The 18,875-nt window shown below is 54.0% G+C and overlaps 5 protein-coding genes across 5 annotated transcripts; 3 read left to right on the top strand and 2 right to left on the bottom strand.

The window, feature by feature from the left end:
- Window positions 1-3,726: 3,726 nt before the first annotated feature.
- On the top strand, window positions 3,727-5,409 carry J4E83_005297 (uncharacterized protein; the record flags this gene model as incomplete). The annotated part of the gene is made up of 1 exon (XM_049332216.1): window positions 3,727-5,409. The coding sequence occupies one exon, from the start codon at window positions 3,727-3,729 to the stop codon at window positions 5,407-5,409; it is 1,683 nt and encodes a 560-aa protein (XP_049188667.1).
- Window positions 5,410-6,224: 815 nt separating this feature from the next.
- On the bottom strand, window positions 6,225-8,231 carry J4E83_005296 (uncharacterized protein; the record flags this gene model as incomplete). Its single annotated transcript, XM_049332215.1, has 2 exons — window positions 6,225-7,493; window positions 7,542-8,231. The coding sequence occupies 2 exons, from the start codon at window positions 8,229-8,231 to the stop codon at window positions 6,225-6,227; spliced, it is 1,959 nt and encodes a 652-aa protein (XP_049188666.1).
- A 2,498-nt stretch (window positions 8,232-10,729) lies between these two features.
- Window positions 10,730-14,630, top strand: J4E83_005295 (uncharacterized protein; the record flags this gene model as incomplete). The annotated part of the gene is made up of 2 exons (XM_049332214.1): window positions 10,730-13,564; window positions 13,617-14,630. 2 exons carry the CDS (start codon window positions 10,730-10,732, stop codon window positions 14,628-14,630), a joined length of 3,849 nt encoding a protein of 1,282 aa, XP_049188665.1.
- A 1,229-nt stretch (window positions 14,631-15,859) lies between these two features.
- Window positions 15,860-16,657, bottom strand: J4E83_005294 (uncharacterized protein; the record flags this gene model as incomplete). Its single annotated transcript, XM_049332213.1, has 1 exon — window positions 15,860-16,657. The coding sequence occupies one exon, from the start codon at window positions 16,655-16,657 to the stop codon at window positions 15,860-15,862; it is 798 nt and encodes a 265-aa protein (XP_049188664.1).
- Window positions 16,658-16,979: 322 nt separating this feature from the next.
- On the top strand, window positions 16,980-18,672 carry J4E83_005293 (uncharacterized protein; the record flags this gene model as incomplete). The annotated part of the gene is made up of 3 exons (XM_049332212.1): window positions 16,980-17,059; window positions 17,204-17,901; window positions 17,951-18,672. 3 exons carry the CDS (start codon window positions 16,980-16,982, stop codon window positions 18,670-18,672), a joined length of 1,500 nt encoding a protein of 499 aa, XP_049188663.1.
- Window positions 18,673-18,875: the final 203 nt, after the last annotated feature.

Genomic DNA, 18,875 nt, shown 5'->3' with positions numbered 1-18,875 from the left:
TCTTGTATGAGGTGGGAACGTGATCCACGGATGGATCCTTCGCACACACGACTCAAGCCACCAACACCGTCCTCCTACAAACGCTCAAGCCATCATAGCCCCCAAACCCAATCTTTACCTCAGCACGCTGCCTCCACTTTACCAAGCTGGACTCGCCATATGGTACTTGTCAAAAGATCCCGACTATGAAGAGCCGCCAGGAGGTATGCACCTGCAGAGAAGACCCGATGAGCCAGCTACTACACTCAACTCACACTCACTATCGGCTCAGCTCTCAAGCAGTGAGCTTCCGATGGAAGGGGCATTACGAAGAGAGATGACGTGAGGAAACGCAGATGACGATGCTGTCCGTTAGAAAAGTAGCGATTACGGCGAGGCCCGTGAGGGCAATGGAGGGGTTTGGCAAGGCTTAAGAGAGCTTGAGGAGCAGGGCAGGAGTTAGATGATTAGTCGCAAGACAGGAGAGCTGGTGAGCATCAATCACCATGGCTTAGACAAGCGCAGAAGATATGCGCGCATGCATAATGTAATGAGCATAGACGACCAACTTGCTTTGCGATATACTGCGGGATCCGATGATGTTCTCGTACATACATATACTGTTAGTGCATGTGGCAAGCCATTTCACTTACACAAGAGGCGAGGTGGCACATGGGAATGGGCGCATATCGGCGCACTTTTCTAATCGCATTAATTTCGCAACATCACGTTGGCATTATTTGAGGTGTGGCTTCTCGAAAGTCAGAATGAGGCCATTTGCGCAACTTTGCTTGGCGTTCTTCCCTACTGAACAACAAGCTAATGCAAAGACAACAGGCTAAGGCAATGCTGTCACTGTAGTTCACTCCACATTGCTACCTGTCTTCGGTGCTGATAGGCTTGATGATTGACGGAGATTCGATGTCTCTCTTCCGAATCCTGCCGCTGTCACGACGCGCTCACCTTGTACAAAGAAAACACCGAACAGGCCTAGGGCCTACATTAGACCAACGATGAGCAAATATGGAGGCGTAGCGTCCATGTAAGCTCCAGGGTGTTCTATGTTTTCCTTGAATGGGGTGGCGCTGAGCACCTGAGACAACCACAACTGAGCTGACATCGCGCTAGCGCACGTTCTCTGTCAAATCAATCACTGAGTCGACATAACAATCCCATTGCACGGCTCCTATGTCGTTCGGTGAAACTGGCAGTCGGACTTGTCGCTCCTCAATTATTATCACGCTCACCATGCTCCGCAATCCCTATCTGATCTTTCTCAGTGCCACATTGTTTGATCTCATATTAGCCATCGCGCTCGTATCTCTCTTTGCGACTGCATATCCCGATCGCTTCCGCAGCATACTATGGAAAGAAGGCGGCACCAAAGGCTGGAATTCCGATCCTATCCAACGTGTATACGACTATGCGAACTATCGGAAATCACCACCCATACCATTGATATGGGATGAAAGGTATCCTCCCACGTCCTCAAAACAGCAGCCATTTGGATTTCTAACACTTCAACCAGCTGTACGTTATGCAACCTATGCATTGCCATCATAACCCTGTTCACATGGCTCGTCCGCTTCTCAATCATGTCTTTCAGCAAGCAAACTCTCGACTTCCACTCCTCGATCACGGTCAACGCGTTGTACGATATCATACTGGCGGGGCTGTGGATGTATAGTGCCTCGATCCAAAACTCGGGCGACCTGTCAGATCCAGAGCATATCAGTCCCCGGCCTTGGTATCTCGAACGCGGGTGTGCGGAGGCATGGAAGGAAAACCTGTACGGTTGCGAGCTTATGAGATGGTCGTATGGACTGTCAATGTTTGCTGCGTAAGTCGATCTTGCGATTCCTCATGGCAGGTGAGCCCTGGATTGGAACAACCTCGCTGATAACGTTTCTTTCGCAGGTTCTGGTTCTTTCTTCGCTGTTCGTCGACCTGCTTATACCGTGCGTACCTGCTCGGGAGAAAGCACGAGCTAGAGGATATGATGTGCGCTTACGACAACCTCTTGTAGCATGGAACGATCTAGCCACATTTTTAGTGCTGATGGCCGCCTTGAGGGCACCAAAGCTATTGAAATCGGGAAGTGTGAATGAATGATATACTAGTGATGCCGGAACGACTCCGGTGAATGCCGATCATTCGCTATGAAAACTTATGCTCTCTGCACTCAGAAATAAGTTCGAACAAGTGCGCTATTCGCATCGCTCCCGCTGTCATCAACGGCACGCAGATTACCTGCGCGCGATCTGACTCGATCTTACCCCAAGTGTACGCGCAAGCCGAATTGACCAATCCTGCCGTGGTGTCATCATCCAGGCGGGACCTTGCGAATCTAAACGTCGTGCGCCGCAGTTCACGCATGCAAATGTCGCACAGGGCGATTATTACTCGAAATGAGCAACCACCAAGTCATCTACAAGCGAACACCTCGCCCTAGGCTGGCAACTGAAGGACGCCAGACGCTCCGTGGTCTGGGTGATTTGCGGGCTCATGTCGGAGCGGTCCGTCCGAAGTGGGGCCAGCCGAATCCAACCTCAACGCCAGCCCTTTCTTTCCTTCCTCTTCACCATCGCGTCGCATACGTGAATAACTGGCGTTTTTGTTTGATTTTCCGCACGCATCGAACACTGATACGTCATGTCTAGATCATCACCCATGCTACTACAGCGTACATATCAACGTCCCAACACGAACGCCCACCATGAAGGACGAGATAACACATTAGAGCTTTCAGTAGAAGAACTAAGATCCTTGTACTCGGATAGCACTCGTTGTTTGTTTTTATATATGGGAAAATGCTTTCTCATCTTCTGAATGCTATTGCGCCATTTCCCTCTGCTGTCCCCAGGCTTCTGGGGGCCCGTACACATGGCCTGTAAGTAACCACGTTCACATCACTAGAAAGAGCAGATCTGGTATTCCTTGCGGAGACATCGGTCAGTCAAGAAACGCATGCGGAGTTTCTCACAAGCGTTTGTCGCATTCTGCGCTTTCGAGGCTCATTACGTCACCGACAAACTATACTAATGGACAAACTCTTAGCGGTGAATACCCTCAACGTCGGTGTCACTCTGGATACTCGTACAGACCCAATAGATATACTGCCGGTGTTCAGTATCACACTTTCATTCAGGAGCCAGGATGCTTAGTCGGAAGGTGTGTGATTTGCGTTAGACGTAGTGAAAGGCTCTCAGCGCAAACGCGTCTTGGCCAATGCCCGTCACGCGCTCCACCCGTTTCTGCTCACGTATACCGCATAGCCTGTGCGCTTTTTGATAGCGCTAATAGTTACTCGCACTTGCGTTTCTGTATTCCCCGCTCGCGCTCAAACTTCCCTCTTTCCAAATCACCGCAACCCCCGCTGCGTCCAGCAACAAGTCTCGTCAATCTCTCACAAGTCCACCTTCACCAGTAATACTGCTCGACACTGCCTCTAATAGCGCACTCTGCGACACCTTTGAGCTTCAGCGACAATACCAGCATCTGCTATTGTGCAGCGCAACGACTCAGCGCCAAGGCGTAAATACTCCAATTCACTTCGAGGTCACAGCCCCGCGTTATACTATATAATTGCACGGTACAGCTCTCCTTCTTTAATAACCCATCCTTTCCACCTCAAGTGCAGAAATTCGGACTCACGACACCAAACAGTCTACCTTTACCTCAACTATACCAAACGATCCACCTTTACCTGACGCTACCAGACAGCCGACCTTTACCCCGACATACACCATGAGCGACAGAGCCAGTCAAGCAAAAGATCGCCAGAACTATGCGCGGAAAATAGTTGATCTCGTGATCGAGTGTCGCAACAAGGTCCCCAGCGACTGTCCCGAGCCGACGCTCATCCTGTCTGACGAGGCTCTCCGTGCATATGTCAGGGGACTCGAGAAGTCAACATGGGAAAATAGGACGGATATAACAGACTATCACCAAGTGTGTTCAGATCTCATTGAGAGGCTCGAGATAATTCGTGACGATCTTCCCGGCGAGTGGCGAGAGTTCTCAGAGCTACTAAGGGACGCTACAAAGTACCCGGAAGGCATTACACCCAACACCACTCCCGCTCGTCCGCTGCCACCTCAGACGAACCTTGCCTTAGAAGCTATCACTGTAGAACCTGTCCAGAAAGATAACAACATTCCCGAGGTTGTCGTCTCGCCACCTGACGGCGCTTCCATGACCCAGCTGCCTGGCATAGCCATGAGCTTTCCAACGGTATCAGCGGCAGCGAACCCCTTTGTCGGACCCGATGGTGCGTCCATCTTCAGCAAGTTTGATACGGAGACGAAGCCTGCAGACAAGCCTTTCCCGTCCATTGAAGCCAAAGGACCAGAAAGGAAGCTGGCACCTCTGAAAAAAGGGTTGCGCTCCAGGAAGCCTAATGACGGATTGGCGCCTGGCGGTCTTGCTGCAAACCCAATTCCTGATACCGCATCTGCGAAGATGATGTCCCCGGCCCCAGCACCAAAGCTTATCTTCGACTTTGGTGCTTCTGCAACATCATTCACAGCTCCTTCAACACTAGAGCCTAGCTTGTCGGCCGAGCCAAAGGAGAAGAGATTACGACACACCTCGACTCCCTCACCATCATCACCCAGTTTCATCAGCAAAGATGGTTCCCCTCCCAAGATCGTTTCGTCACTGGCGGTCTCTCTAGACTCCGTCCCATCGAAGTCCACATCCACTCAGACTGACCTGGCGCCCTCTCCCAACAAGGGTCAGCTGGAGATGATCTTGAGCATTCTGGAGGAAGAGAGGACTGCGCGTATCAAGGCTGATACGAAAGTCGAGGAGTTGATGGGGGCCATGAGCCGCCTACAAGTCAAGGTTGATCGACTGGTGGAGGAGATTGAAGCAAGCCGGGCGGGGACGTTGGCATCAACCAAGTCCACCGCGAAACCTCAAGAGCCTGTGAAGCCTACAATGCATGCTTCGACCTCTTATTCCTGCATCAAGGCCGACCCCGAGGGCGACAAGGTCGTGGCACCAAAGCGCAAGTCAACAAACAAGATCGTGAGGGACCTCAGGAAGGAGTTTCCTCCTGAGACATCCCATGTCGTCTTCAAGCAGCTGAAGCACGGCTCTCTGCGCCTTTCTGGGCTTCGGAAAGCCCAGCCTGCCAACCTCCATGCGCAGGTCGAGAAGGTGCTGTGCGCCTTCAAGGTGCCAGCATCTCAGCGAAAGAAGCACGCGTCAATGGTGATCGATTTGGCTAATTTTGGAAATGGCCTTGCTCGCAACGACAAGCGATACCTTCCTGTTGACACCAAGGTTAGGGACGCGGCCATCGGATTTGCGGATGAAAAGCTCGCCAACCACCTTTTCAACGACAAGAATTGGTTGTGCTTCCGCTGCGTTTCTGACCAGCATAGGTGCATGCAGAGGTACATGGGTGGACGTGTGGTCTTGTAGATAGTGGATTGTGGAGTTTACGTGGGCGGCGTGAGGTATCTAGAGGCACTAAATGTAAGACCTGCAGAATGCAATCAATACCCTCACGTTGACATCAACCGTTGCAACGTAATGTCTCTTCCACAGTGCCATGACACGACATCACCAAGCCTTTCAAAATCCAACGTATGAAGCACAGTAGTAACACGAAACATCACCCAGCCAGTCAAAAGTCAACGTATGAAACAAGTTAACAAGCACATTGAAGTAACTCTATATGGTATCTGCCCTGTCCATCCCATTCTTCCTTCCCTTCCTAGATATTTCATTCCAAACCCCATCATTACATCAATAGCGTCGCAACCAAATGGCAACATGAAAAAAGAGGTGCGGGGGTATTAGGTGCATGTGCATGCAAGCAAAGATGGTTGAAACTCTCAACAAAGACACTAAACTACGTTGCGGCGAAACAGCGACAACAAACAAGGTGGGAAAAAAGGCAAGTCGCTGCATATATGGGTATATCCTCATCCCATCCCGCTGGAAACACTGTTGTATACGTAAGGAGAAAGGAAATGATAAAGGAAAAACAAGTGGCAAGCGCTGATGAAGCTGCTTGTGTGGGTACTATCTCCGTTGAGGTGTCGTGTAGCTCGCTTCGTCGAGGGGTGCAGGGCGGAGCCAGGACCCAGGGACGAATAGCGAGGTTCGGAGTCACCTGTTGCGGTGCTTTATTTGTTTGTTTCTAAGGAGAGTGTGCGTGGTCGGACCAGCCGAGGGTGCAAAAGGTGGTATTATGTGCGTGTATGCGCGGTGGAGAGAGTGCTGAAACAGAGTTATCCCCAGTTAGAATCGTCGCCCCAGGTTCCGCCCATATCGCGGTGCGAGACGATGCTGTGCTGGGAGATGTTGCTTGGGCGCCGTCTCATGATGAGACGGGAGAAGCGGTTTTGGTGCTCGTCTTTGGGTGGTGGCGGCGGTGGCTGTTCGAGTTGAACGCCACGGTGGCTCGAGTTGTTCGAAATATTAATTAGTCTGGGGACGTAGCGACGAGAAGTTGGCGTGCTGGGCGCCTGTTGCTGTTGTTGTTGTTGGTGCTGCTGCTGTTGCTGCTGCAAGAAGTTTGGTGGGAGGCTTTGGCGGGGGTAGTGCGCAAAGTTGGAGTACTGCGATGTGGGTACAGAGACCATCTCCTTGGGTTGCTGGTAGTCCATGTATGGCGCTGGTTGTTGGTAGCTGAGCAGGTCGGGAGTCGAAGCGAAGCCGGCGTTTGGCCAGCTTTGCTGCTGTGGCTGAAAGCTTTGCGCCATCGGTTGCGAAAAGTCCGTTGGCATCGACGTCATGGTGGTATCGAAAGCACCGAAGCCACCCATGGCGGTTGCCGCGCTCATGCTGTGGTGCATGTCCTGGCTGACCGGCCATTGTGATTGTTGCATATCTTGATGATGCATCTGTGGGGGCTCCACAGAGTCAATGTCCATCATCATATGCTCAGACGGCAGACCGTGCGAGCTGTGGAGCCTGTTATCGGACGGTAGGCCGTGGGAGCTATGCAACCTGTTGTCCGTCATGAAGTCATTCGACTCCAACTTGAACTCCACGATTTCGCCTTGGCTGTTGTCGAGGGACTCCGGAGCTTCGGGCGTGAGTTCAGTCGTGGGTTCGACGACGTCCTTCACCTCGATTTCGGCCAAGTCGTAGGTGTCCTGCACCAACTTCTCAATGTCGAAAACGCGTGTATCCCATTTGGTCTCGAGCTTATACCGTAAGCGGTTGCACTTTTTAGACTCCCACGCCAGCGACGGCCAGTTTGATTCGTCGCCATGGCGATCGAGCATCATTTGGTTCCATGCGCTGGCGAGTTCGGGTTGCTTCAGCAGACCGAGGATGACGTTGGTGAAGTTCCACTTGGATCCGCCCTTCTCTTCAAAGTGAAGAGCGATGTGTTCGCATCTTTCTTCCCAGGTGGTTAGAAGAGAAGCGCAGAAACCACAACCCCAGGCGTCCTTGTCGTGCATGACGATCTCGTACTTCTTGACGCATGGCGATGCTTTCCTGCTCGTGGGTTGACCGCTTTCCCTCGGTTGCTTGCAGTGTTCACAGCCCTGTAAATTGTTAGCCTTGAATCTAGATGAAGGGTAATGCTGACGTACGTGTAGCTTGGTGTGATGCTCACGGAAGCGCTTGCCAGCATGGAAGATCTGCTCGCAGTCGGGACATCTCCAGGTAAGTCGCTGCTCGTGGAACTCCTCCTCGTGCGACTTCCAGTATGGCTTCGACTTGAGAGCCTTGTCGCAAAATGTGCAGGCAAAGTTCTTGGGCGCGGGCGTCGATGTGGTAGAGATTGTGGAGAGACGAGATGATGCGGTCGACAGGCGCGAGGATGCGGCACTGTAGTGTGTAAAGGACGAGTCGGTAGACGCGATGGACGAGCGCGGGTCCGAGAGCATGCTGGGTACTCTGCTGGATGGTACACTCAGGTATGATGACGCGCGGCTCCCGACGGTCGACATGGACGATCGGTCGGCGCCCGACCGACGCATACCATCTGGATACGCGTGAGCATACAACGCGCCGCCAGGGCTGAACGTTGACTGACCTCCATTGCGCGCAACGGAAAGTAGCTGGAGGATCTGCTGGTCATCAAGATGCTTCAGCGCATTGACATGGTCAAAGAGCTGAGGTGCCAACTGGTTCTGGCCAGAGTGACGGGGGGAAGAAGTGACACTCTCGGTCACGCTGCTCAAGGGCGTGGAGCTTTGTAGACTGCGCCGCGCGCGCTTGAACGAGTTGCTCTGCTGAGGGGTGCTGAATTGGTAGAGTTGAGCGTCGTCGGCCTCCATGTTATCTCGATGTATGCGCAATCGCCAGTATCATGCCGGAGATTGGTGGTTCACGGTCCGTCTTGGGCGGGCAGAGCTGTGGTTACTATGTAGGGAGGGCGAGTGCGCGCGAAATGGAAGCGTTCGAGAAGCTTTTGACGGTATACGGATGGGTATAAGCTCAGTTCTTAGGCCGCCAGGAAGACATTGATCGTCCAATTTCCGGGCGGAGACGGACGGCTCTTGTTTAGAAGAGCAACATCCGTGGTCTGTTTCACGGGTTTCAAGAGGGCACTAAGAGGCTGCCTTGGCATGCAGGCACCCAGGCATGCATGCCTCCACACCAGTCTGGTACTAGAGCAGGCGACTATTGCACGGAGAGTTTCCAGCGCTGCAGCAACTCCCTCTAGTGATCAATATTGTCCATGGTGATCTCTCCTTTCGCGATCTCAAATTCTGAACGCGTCGAGCCTCACGATGCTCTAAGGGAGATCGCCGCGCCGGCGCTGCAGGGACCCCCAGCGCTACTAACCTAGGGCCGCATTCTCAGGGGTAATTCAGCAGACCACATGAAACGTGCATCTGCTCGCCATCTGAAAGCTGTCGTACCGCTCCACCTCATTGTCGAACGCGTAAAAGGTATCTGGAGCCGTCGCTTGCATCAGACGTGACATAATCCCAACTCCTCACCCCCACCATCTACGATCCATCGCGCTGTAAGAGAAGTTCGCACTCGGCCATTGGCCCGAAATTCGTCGCAGTATGCGTTCCTGCAAAAGTGCCGTTCTGGTGGCAGTGCTCAAAGAAGTAGGGTGGCCCTGTAAGACACATCGAACAACCAACACTAAAAAGCCAGCCTGAGGCGTTTCGCAGTCAGTTCCGTGAGCAACAACAGGTACCATCGCGATGGCCGCATCGGTAGTTCTGTTGCTACAGCACATCGCGTTCGTTTCGGCGGAAAGCCACCAATGGCGCGTTACGCGTGGTAGCGTGTTAGGCGCTTGTTGCTCACGTCTGTCGTCATCTTTCAGACGCATGTGGACGCGAGATAAGGCAAGGAGTTCTGCAGATCCCGCATAACGTCGAATGATCGCTCCAGCCATGCTCGCGAGCAGTCAAAGTGAAAGTGGCCCTTGCAAGATCTGCTTGGCTGGCAACGGTCTTTCTCTGGGGTACGCGTTACCGACGAAGGAACGGGTGCTATTTTTGGCGGAGCACCATGGTCCGATCGCAACAGGTAAGACGCCTGTAAAACGTCGACCTTCCCTCCTGCTATGACCACCACCTTGCATAAGTCGAAACGCGCCCGCTGTAGAGAGGACTGGCCACCAGTATGATCATCGTGAAGATGAGCTGACCAAGCGGGTGTTCTGCGGCGCAGCTGCCTGTGCGTGCCCAAGGTATCCATCGAGGCTGTGTGCCAGAGTTCATGCAAAACAACTCCTACACCCCGTGAACTTACACCTGCATCAAATTCGAAATCCAGGAGGCTAAGAACCTAGCTGCACGTCTGATTCACGCGCAGAGTCCTTTGTAAGCGACGATGATTCGGCTTCCATGAAACGTGATCAGGCCTCCATCGTGTTTACGCCAAATCGCAGCCTCAACAAAGGAGATACTCAAATTGCATGGAAGTCTGCATTCATGCTGATCGTGTGTTTTGTGGCGGAGCAAACTCCTGCAGTGGATCGGCTACTGCTTGGTCAGAGAAGAGGCATAGGGCTGACGCATTCGCACTCGTATGGACATATGATGTCGACGTGCCCAATCAGTCCGCGACACGCCGTCCCGTTGGTTTCTTGCTAACAGAGACGGACTATCATGGTTAGGACAGCGCGATCGAAATCTTGGCTAAATGGATAAACAGAACTGGTCGGGATGTGGTGGTATCGAACCAAGAAATTCATCTCTTTCGGAGCGCAACCCATGTATCTTGCTCCCACAACACACGCGACGACAGTGTCATGTGGGATGGTGGAGGACCTTTTGGCCGAGAACTCAGCGAGGCTTGTGAGTGGCGGGTCACGCGGATAAAGGAAAGCGAGCTGTCTGAAATGAAGCATGTCCTGCTGGTATTCCGGTAGAAGTCGCCAACTGCGACGTTGTCTCAGACGATGCGATGTATCGTGATGTGGAGCGATCTGGTGGTGGAGAGAAAAAGGAATGGTGGCACTTAAGCCACATTTGGCAAGCGCGAGAAGTCGCGTCGTAAGTCGCGTGTCGCGACCTCCAGAATCACGCGTAGTCCAAGCTTGCTCCAACCACGACACTTCCCCGCCATGTGCATGTGCAATTGAACGTATTCAGCCTTGCAAAATTATTACGTCTTTCGATATACATCTTCAGTACTTGCATTACGCGTTTAATACCCCTCCATTTAGGTTTTCTGGTCTACCTCGTCGACGAAGACTTCACGCGGCCTCTACCTACAACCACCATCACATATCAGAACACACGAACCGCCAGCGCCTCTTAACACCCATTTCTACGAGCCCAATCTAGGGACTTCAGCATACACCATGACATCAGCACCAACGTCCCCAACACGCGCGGCAGACGCGTCCGCGAAGCCTCGGCCAAAGCTGCTAGCAGCTCTGCGCAAAACCGTGGACTCTTCAGATAGCGAAGCCGGATCTGATAGTGACGCGTCTGCATCTGAGAATGACACAGCCCCCACAATCAGCGCAAAGTCTTCCACAACAACACGTCGGGAGCCGGAGACAACGCAGGTTGACGAGAAAGACGAGAGCGATGGAGAAGACGCATACGAACTCATGAAGAAGAGACTCGCTGCCAACAAGAGCTCACCAACAGCACAACCGGCCGCCCCGCAACAAGCACAGCAGGAGGCACCAATTATTGCTACCATTGAAAGTAGCGAAGATGAGGACGCAATGCCCGTACGAGCGAATGCCCGCAAACCAGCCACAACCCGGACGAAGACTGCAAGCCCTCGAGCATCCGCATCGCCAAGCGTACGATCACGACGATCTTCCCCAGGCCTCTTCGTGACTCCAGGTCCATCACCGGCTAAGAAGCCATCGCGGCGATCAGCGAATGCCGGCTCAGACTCCGACGATTCTTCGCGGCCCATCCATGGTACCGACCTGCAAGAGCGGGTACGACGCATTCGAGAGGAAAGATTAGCGAAACAGCGGGAGGAGGAAGCGCAGCAGGCACAATCTAAGAAGCTCGCACGACGGCTAGCAGATCAGGGCTCTGCCAGCGAGTCGGATGGCGAGAGCGGCAGGCGGCTTACACAACAAGCGAAGCCAACCCGCAAAGCTGGCAAGAAGGCCCTGGAGGCAATGGCTCGCGACCAGCAGCGCATAAGCCGCAACATGCAGCTTACCCACCAAGCCAAGACAAAGAAGCGCTTCACGACCCAGGATCTGTTCAAGAAGTTCAACTACCAAGCGCCTAACGCCGAAGTCGTACCTCTCCCAACGCCAGAGGCCAGCTCAGCCCTTACATCGTCTGATGCAGAGGCAAACCAAATACAGGATACGCCACCGACGAGTCCCCAAAGACAAAATGCTACGGAGGAAAATGGTGCTTCCGTAGATCAACAAACATCTACCACGGCGCCCGAAAGCAACGTTCAGCCACCCGAGCCCGCGAGAGTGGACAAGGGCAAAGGGCGAGCACCCGAGTTCCAACACTTGCCGGGACATCCTTGGATGAAGCAGGCAGAGCCAGTCACTGTGCATACAGCGGCGGTGGAAACCAAAAAGACCTCCGACAATGACATGGTGGAACTTTCGGACTCGGACGATGATGCAAAGGTGGAACAGCCCAAGAGCCGATTCCCCGTCTTTGACCGATTACCCACAAAGAAGGATAACGAGGCAGGGTCATTCGTACATCTTCGTGCTCTCGCTCAGTTGACCAAGTCACCACCAAAGGGCAAGAAGGGACAGAAGATAGTGACTCGTGGTGAGATGGAATTCGCCCTAGCTCAGAAGGCTCGCCAGCAGACTGCGAAAGCCAAAGAGGAGAGAATAGCCGACTTGATCAAGCGAGGCCACAACCCTGAGACTGAAGAGGAGAGGGAGAAGCGCCAAGAGGAGATCGACGACATGGTCGCAATGCTCGAGAAGCAAAGGCAGGAGGACCTTGAGCTTGCCAAGATGGAGAGGAAGGAGGCGAAGAAAAACGGCGAGACCATCGATGACCTTCCCTCCAGCGATGATGAAGACGGCGACTATGTCGGTAGCGGCGATGAGGACGCCAATCAAGAAGAGGACGATGATCAAGAAGAAGCTGAGGTTGTTCTATCAGGCTCAGAAGACGAGCAGATGGAAGACGACACTAAAGATAATCCTCTCATCGACGGAATGGCCGACGAGGACGACGAGCCAGAGGAGACAGTGCAAGCCCAGAACGTCAACGAGGATGTTGATATGGAAGACGAAGATGCCGTCGCTCCTGTCCGAAGGCAAACCATCAACCGTGCCCGCAACCGAGTCGTTGATGATGACGACGATGACGATGCAGAGGCTCCTAGGCCTGCCACACCCACTCAACCAGCAACTCAAACCGACGCAATGGCCGCCTTTGGGTTCGGCAACGCCAACACCGGCATAGGCCTCACACAGATGTTTGCAGGCACCATGGCTGAGTTGGAGTCTGACTCCCAACCCGCTGCCGCCGTCAACACCGAACAAGACTCTCTAGAGTTCCTGCGAAATCTGCCCGATACCCAACCCGCCGCAAACTTCAGCCAAGCTTCGGAGTTTGTAGTCCCCAACAGCCAGACTTTCATGTCGCCGCAGAAGCAAACACAGACTGGTGACGAGTCTCAGTTCAGCATGGGGATCAGCCAAGTTGTCAGGACTTCCCCCATGTTCTCGCGGACCCAGGTTGAGGACTTTGAACCAACACAGGATGCAGGCTTCTCCTTCTCTCGGTCCCCAGCAGGCCTTGCCCCGCCACCATCAACGACCGATACCGTCATGGTGCCCATTGCTGAGTCGCCCATCAAGCAGAAGGGCAAGCTTCAACGTGGACGGCGAGAGGCTGCTGTTGAGCTCTCTGACGTTGAAGACGACTTGATCGACGCTGAGCAAGAGAGCGAGGACGACATCCAACGCCCTCCTAAGCTCAGCAAAGATGCTTTCATGAAGATGCAGCAAGCAGCTAAGAAGGCCAAGGCAGCTGAGGAATTCGACAAGAAGAAGAGTATGGCGAGAGAAGCCGTCATGGAACAAGCCGAAGAGTCTGAGGACGAATATGCCGGGCTCGGAGGAGCCAGTGATGATGAAGAGGGCGAGGAAGACGAAGACCTCAAGGACATGATCGACCACAACGACGTCAAAGTCAACGAGCGTCAGATCGCCGCTTTCTACGCGCAAGTTCAACTTCGATCTATACGTTATGTCGATACTAATGCAATGCAGTGACAAGACCAAGAAAGATGACGAAAAGCATCTCGCCGAGCTCTACAAGAAGATGCAGAGGAAGGGTGGCCTTCGTAGAGGTGGTGGCGGCTATGACGGCTTCGACATGTCTGACTCTGAAGACGAGGCCGAGTTGCGCCAGCGCAAGAAGCGCGCTGCTTTCCAAAAGCAGACCAACGCTTTGTTGCAGGACCAGAAGGTCAAGGCACTCGCCGACGACGAAAAGAAGAAGGCGTTCTTCAAGACACTGGCCGACTTCGACGACGAAGGCGAGTACGACTATCTCAACATGCCTGAGAAGGAGCCGGACATGAACGACTCGCAGTCGCAGTCGCAAGAAGATGTTCAAGGCGACGTCATCGCCGTTCCAGACTCCCAGGCCGCCTCGCAAAACCTATCAGCACCAAACAGCCCACTCAAGCGCAAGTCTCAAGACTCCCAAAAGGAGAACCGACCACCCCCACACATGCGCCGCACAACAGCATCCGAAAGCCTCGCGCGCAAGCCCCTCACGGCCGACGACGTCAGAGACTCCATCTCAGAGCTCATCGAAGACACGCGCATCGTAATCCCAGACTCGCAGCTCTCGGACGCAGAAGACGACCACGAACCCGCCTTCGTCTCCGCAGCGCGCAAACCCATCATCGACCGCCTGACTCTAAGCCGGCAATCCACAGTCGAAGAGTCTGTAGGCGCAGACACCAACTTGGCTTTTCATGCTCCATCGCGCGCGGCTGCGACACCGGGCTTCCGCGTTCCGTCGCTCATACGCCAGGCAACTAGTAATCTGTCTGTCAGTAGCGAGCGGTCCGTGGGCAGCAGTGCGCCGAAGGAGAGTGGAGTGAGGAGAGGTGGTACTGGACGGAGCAACATCCATGCTCAAGCCAGGGAGGCGGAGCGGAGGGCGTTGCTGGAGAAGAAAGAGGGCAAGAGGAAGGAGGCACTGAGGAAGAAGGTTGAGGGTGGGAGAAAGCAGGGGATGAGGAGTGTGCTTAGTGATCTTGGAGGTGGGTTTGAGTAGGTGTTGCGGAGGTGATGTTTTTCAGCATGTACGCGCGTGGTGTTGGGTGTTATGTAGTGAGCTAGATAGGTATCACTTCGCTGTAGCTTTTTCTTTATACCATGCTGCAACTACTCATCTACTATTTCTAAACTTACCTCCACCGCCCATCCCTACTCTCTTCCTTCAACGCGCTCGCACGCATAATGCACCTTCAATTTCTGACTGATTACCTCTTGCATCCCAAACTAAGTAAGTTCTACCGCTCACACACTAGTTATGCATTGTTCAAGAAAGTGTCGCCCTCAGGCTCGTACTACAACATGCCAAAAAAAAAACAGCAAAAAAACAGATCAATGGAACAGGCCCCTGCCTCCGCCAGTTCGATGATTCACTCTCTAACGTTACTCGAGCACATCCGGCCAAGGGACGTCTCCCTTGGTCGGACACACTCAGGTGCCATATACCCGCTAAGCAAGCCTAGCAGGTATATGATACCCGACGCCCCTTATGGGGATGAATCTCCCATCCGTTATGTGTCAGTGAGAGGGATCGAACCTCTAACCTAACCCGAGTTGGGTCGGTTGGCAAGTCGTTTGTGTTGTGCCGGACACTTGTTTTGATGGAAAATTGAAGAACTAAGTGGTATATATTAGGAGAGAGAGCGGGGATTGATAGAGGTTAAAGTAAATGGGGTTGATGGGTGGTGGGTAGAGTGGGTGGCAGCGTTGTTGTGGTGATGGCAGTGTTGTTGTGGTGGTGAGAGCGTGTTTTGGTGGAGTGGGAGCTTAAGTGAAGGTGAAAGCGAGAAATGTGGAAAACCGCGCAGTTGGCTGAGGGACGTGTGGGGTATGAACATCAACATTGAAATCAGAGGATAGAAGAGAAGAGGAAAGATTGATGTGTTGAAGCGAGGATGCTGAGTATCAAATGTCTAAGACTTTTGACTTTTGACTAGAAGGCGAAGAAGGTAAAGGAAGCATGGCCAACAGAAGAATGAATCCCTCACTACCCTGACCAGCATCGGTATCAAATGATACAAAATAAGAGACTGGCCCTTGAAAGCAAAGGAGTTGAGCAGAAGAAGTGTGAGAGTTTTGACTAGAGGGCGAAGATGGTAAAGGAAACATCGCCAACAGAAGAATCAACCCCTCACCACCCCTCACCTGAAGGAAGAAAGTAAACGCAATAGCCAGGTATGCGTGTCTAATGTTACAGTATATACAAGATCGTCTCAGTCATACATCACACTACACACGTTCACTCACCCAAATGGCGCCTCTACATCCTCCTCTTATAACTTCATTCAGCAGATCATAGGGCTTCGCGTTCTTGGCATCATTCTCCACCGCATGGTCCAGGTGCTCTAGCTCTTCATCTCTAATCCGCCGCAACTCAACCACCAACTTGTCCAGCTCGGGTCCCAGACTCTCACCCCGCTGCTCGCACTTCTTCGCCCAGTCTAGCAGCACGCGCACCTGCTCATTGTAGTGGTTACCAATCTCCGTCTCGACAGCCTCTGTGCATGCCATGGCGGCCTCGCGGCCCATGACAGCGGTCGACCACCCGAGCATGCTGGCGGCGGCGGTCCATATGGGAGTCATGGCGGTGGGTCGTATGCGGTGCTTGGAAATGACCTCGTTGAAGAACTTGTAGTGGCCGGCTTCTTGGTCGTACATGTGTTTCATCAGCGGTCGCAAGTGCGGGTATGACCGTGTGAGGACGGGCGATTGGGCGGCGTAGATGAGGATGGCGGCGAGTTCACCCGTCTGGTTCACCCGCAGCGCGGAAGAGAGGAACTCCTGCTGCTGCTGCGAAAGCGGCCGTATTGGTTTGCCATCTTTCTGCGTCTGCAGTGAAGGCGGTGATTGCGCGGAGTCGGGCTGTGAAGGTGGGGGTTGGGGTGCGGAGGCGGTGCTGGCCAGGCGTGACGTTTGGCGTGGTGCGCATGTGGTACTGGGGGCAAGAAAGTCGAGCACAGGGTATTGGAGGCTGCGACGGGCCACATTGCGCGATAATGCCCGCGGTGAGAGCAAGACGGGAGACATATTCCAGGCCGGGCTATGGTGCAATGCAGGTAATACAGGTGAAGGGGCGAAGCTATTGTTCTCGAATTCAGTGAGTCGGACAATAGGCGGGTGAGGTATGATGCGCTCAAGGCACGCTAACACGGCCCACTTTTCAACGCGGCATGGCCTGAGCTCAACGAGCGTTTCCCCGACCTTTGGACTTCCCACGTTCTTCTTTCATCCTCTTCCCCCCTAATCACGCCCAAATTCACTCACGGCACCCTCCGCGACACCGGGTCCGTCTCCAACGCGCCTCCACGATCCAGAAATCACCGCGAAATCCTCGCCAATCCCACCCAACATGTCGGCCGATGATATCGACGACGAGCTCTTCGCCCTCGCTGGCGGTGACGAAGATGCAGACGTCGAAGAAGGCGAGGCGTGAGTACCATCTCTCACCTATCATTCTCCTCCTCTGCCTCTGCCTCGCTACTTTCCCTCGCTCCTCTCCTCTCCGTTCCGCTCCGCTCTATTCTCCACCGAACGCTCAACCCCCTACCGCAACATGGCGCTGACTCCACGTAGCTCGTCGCCCGCAGCCTCGTCGCCAAACTCGTTGGGTTCCGACGCCATGGACGAGTCGGATTCAGATCGCGACGATGACGTACCAGAGCGCTCCGCAGACGTCCCTTACCCCCTAGAGGGCAAGTACATCGACGAATCAGACAAGCGCCGCATCCTGGGCCTATCGCAGCTGGAGCGGGAAGAGATCCTCGGTCAGCGTGCCGAGGAGATGAGCAGCGCCAACTTCAAGGCCGAGCTCGCCAGGCGCGCCGCCAACGTCCAGAACGACAGGAAGCGCAAGGCTGATTCCGAAGACGCCGACGAGCGCAGGAGCACTCGCCCCAAGGTGCAACCGCGGAAGAACGAGAAGCTCGAGGCATACAAGCGTGAGCGAGAGCAGCGCGGTCAGCAACGACAGCGCAACGACGACCGACGCAGTGGCCGCAGGCGGTCCAGCTCGGGAGATCGTGACGGTGGCTCAGATGTCGACGCTGATGGTGAGAGCGACGTGGAGTGGGACGACCGAGCACCAGAGAAGGCCCGCGAAGAGCTGCCTGCCACCCTCCGCGATTTCGAGTCGGTTCGTGTTGGTAGAGGATTCTTCTCAGAAGTCTGCTTCCACCCAGGCTTTGAGGAGGCTCTGACTGGCGCATTCGGACGTGTAGGCGTCGGTCAGGACTCACAACGGCGGACACTGTACAAGATGGCGCAAATCAAGGGTATGCACGACACCGGCTGTATCGCAGACTATGCTAACTTGTTATCCAGGCTTCTCAGCTGGCAAACCATACGTTTTTGACGGCAAGGACGGCAAGCGCGTCGCGACTGACCAATACGTTATTGCGCAACACGGCTCCGTGAAGAAGGACTACCAGTTCCAATTCATGTCCAACCAACGCTTCACCGAGAACGACCTCGACACCTACCGGCAATCCCTCATAGAGACCAACGCCAAGGTCCCCACGCAATCCTTCCTCCAGCGTAAATACGACGACCTCAAGGCGCTCCAAAACCACCACTGGACCGACGCCGACATCAGCGCGCGCATCGCCAAGTCAAAGAAGTACGCCCACCTCCTCAACCGCCCCAACGCCGACGCCCAGCCCAAGATCGCAACCCAATCAGAAACAGCCGCCGCCCGCATCGCCGAACTGAACCGCAAGAACCGTATCCAGGAAGCCGAACGCGTCCGCAAAGCGCAGTTCGACCAACAGCGCCAGAAGAAGATGGAGCAGAAGAAGGAACTTGCTAGGCGCAAGGCCGAGGAAGAAGCTCGCAAGGCGCAGGAGGAAGAGGCACTCAAGAAGAGCAATAACCTGGATGTTGATGCGCTGTTCGATGGCGATGGCTCCAGCAGAGCGAGCACGCCCAACCCGCAGCAGCCGCAGAAGAAGAAGACGGAGCGGAAAGGTCTGCCCACGTTTAGGAAGCCGAAGATGGATGACGATATCATTGCTAGTATGGATATTGGCATGGATATTGAGATTTGAGCTGCCTGCCAAACGTAGGGTTAGTTCTGGCTTGGGTGCTTGTGATGGGCTTTGGCTTGCCTTCTTTTCCAGCTTGACTGTTCTGTTATAGATGAAGACACCAAAAGCTTGCATGTTTTGGGTTCTTATAGCATTGCGTGGTGTTCTTCCGGTTGCCGGGTGCCCTGAGACTCCATAGGTGGATGCGTGTCTTGGGTATTCAT

This window comes from Alternaria metachromatica, assembly GCF_023757995.1.
Source record: "Alternaria metachromatica strain BMP 0045 chromosome Unknown scaffold_10, whole genome shotgun sequence".
Taxonomy (NCBI): Eukaryota; Fungi; Ascomycota; class Dothideomycetes; order Pleosporales; family Pleosporaceae; genus Alternaria; species Alternaria metachromatica.
This window is presented reverse-complemented; position numbering and strand designations above follow the sequence as displayed.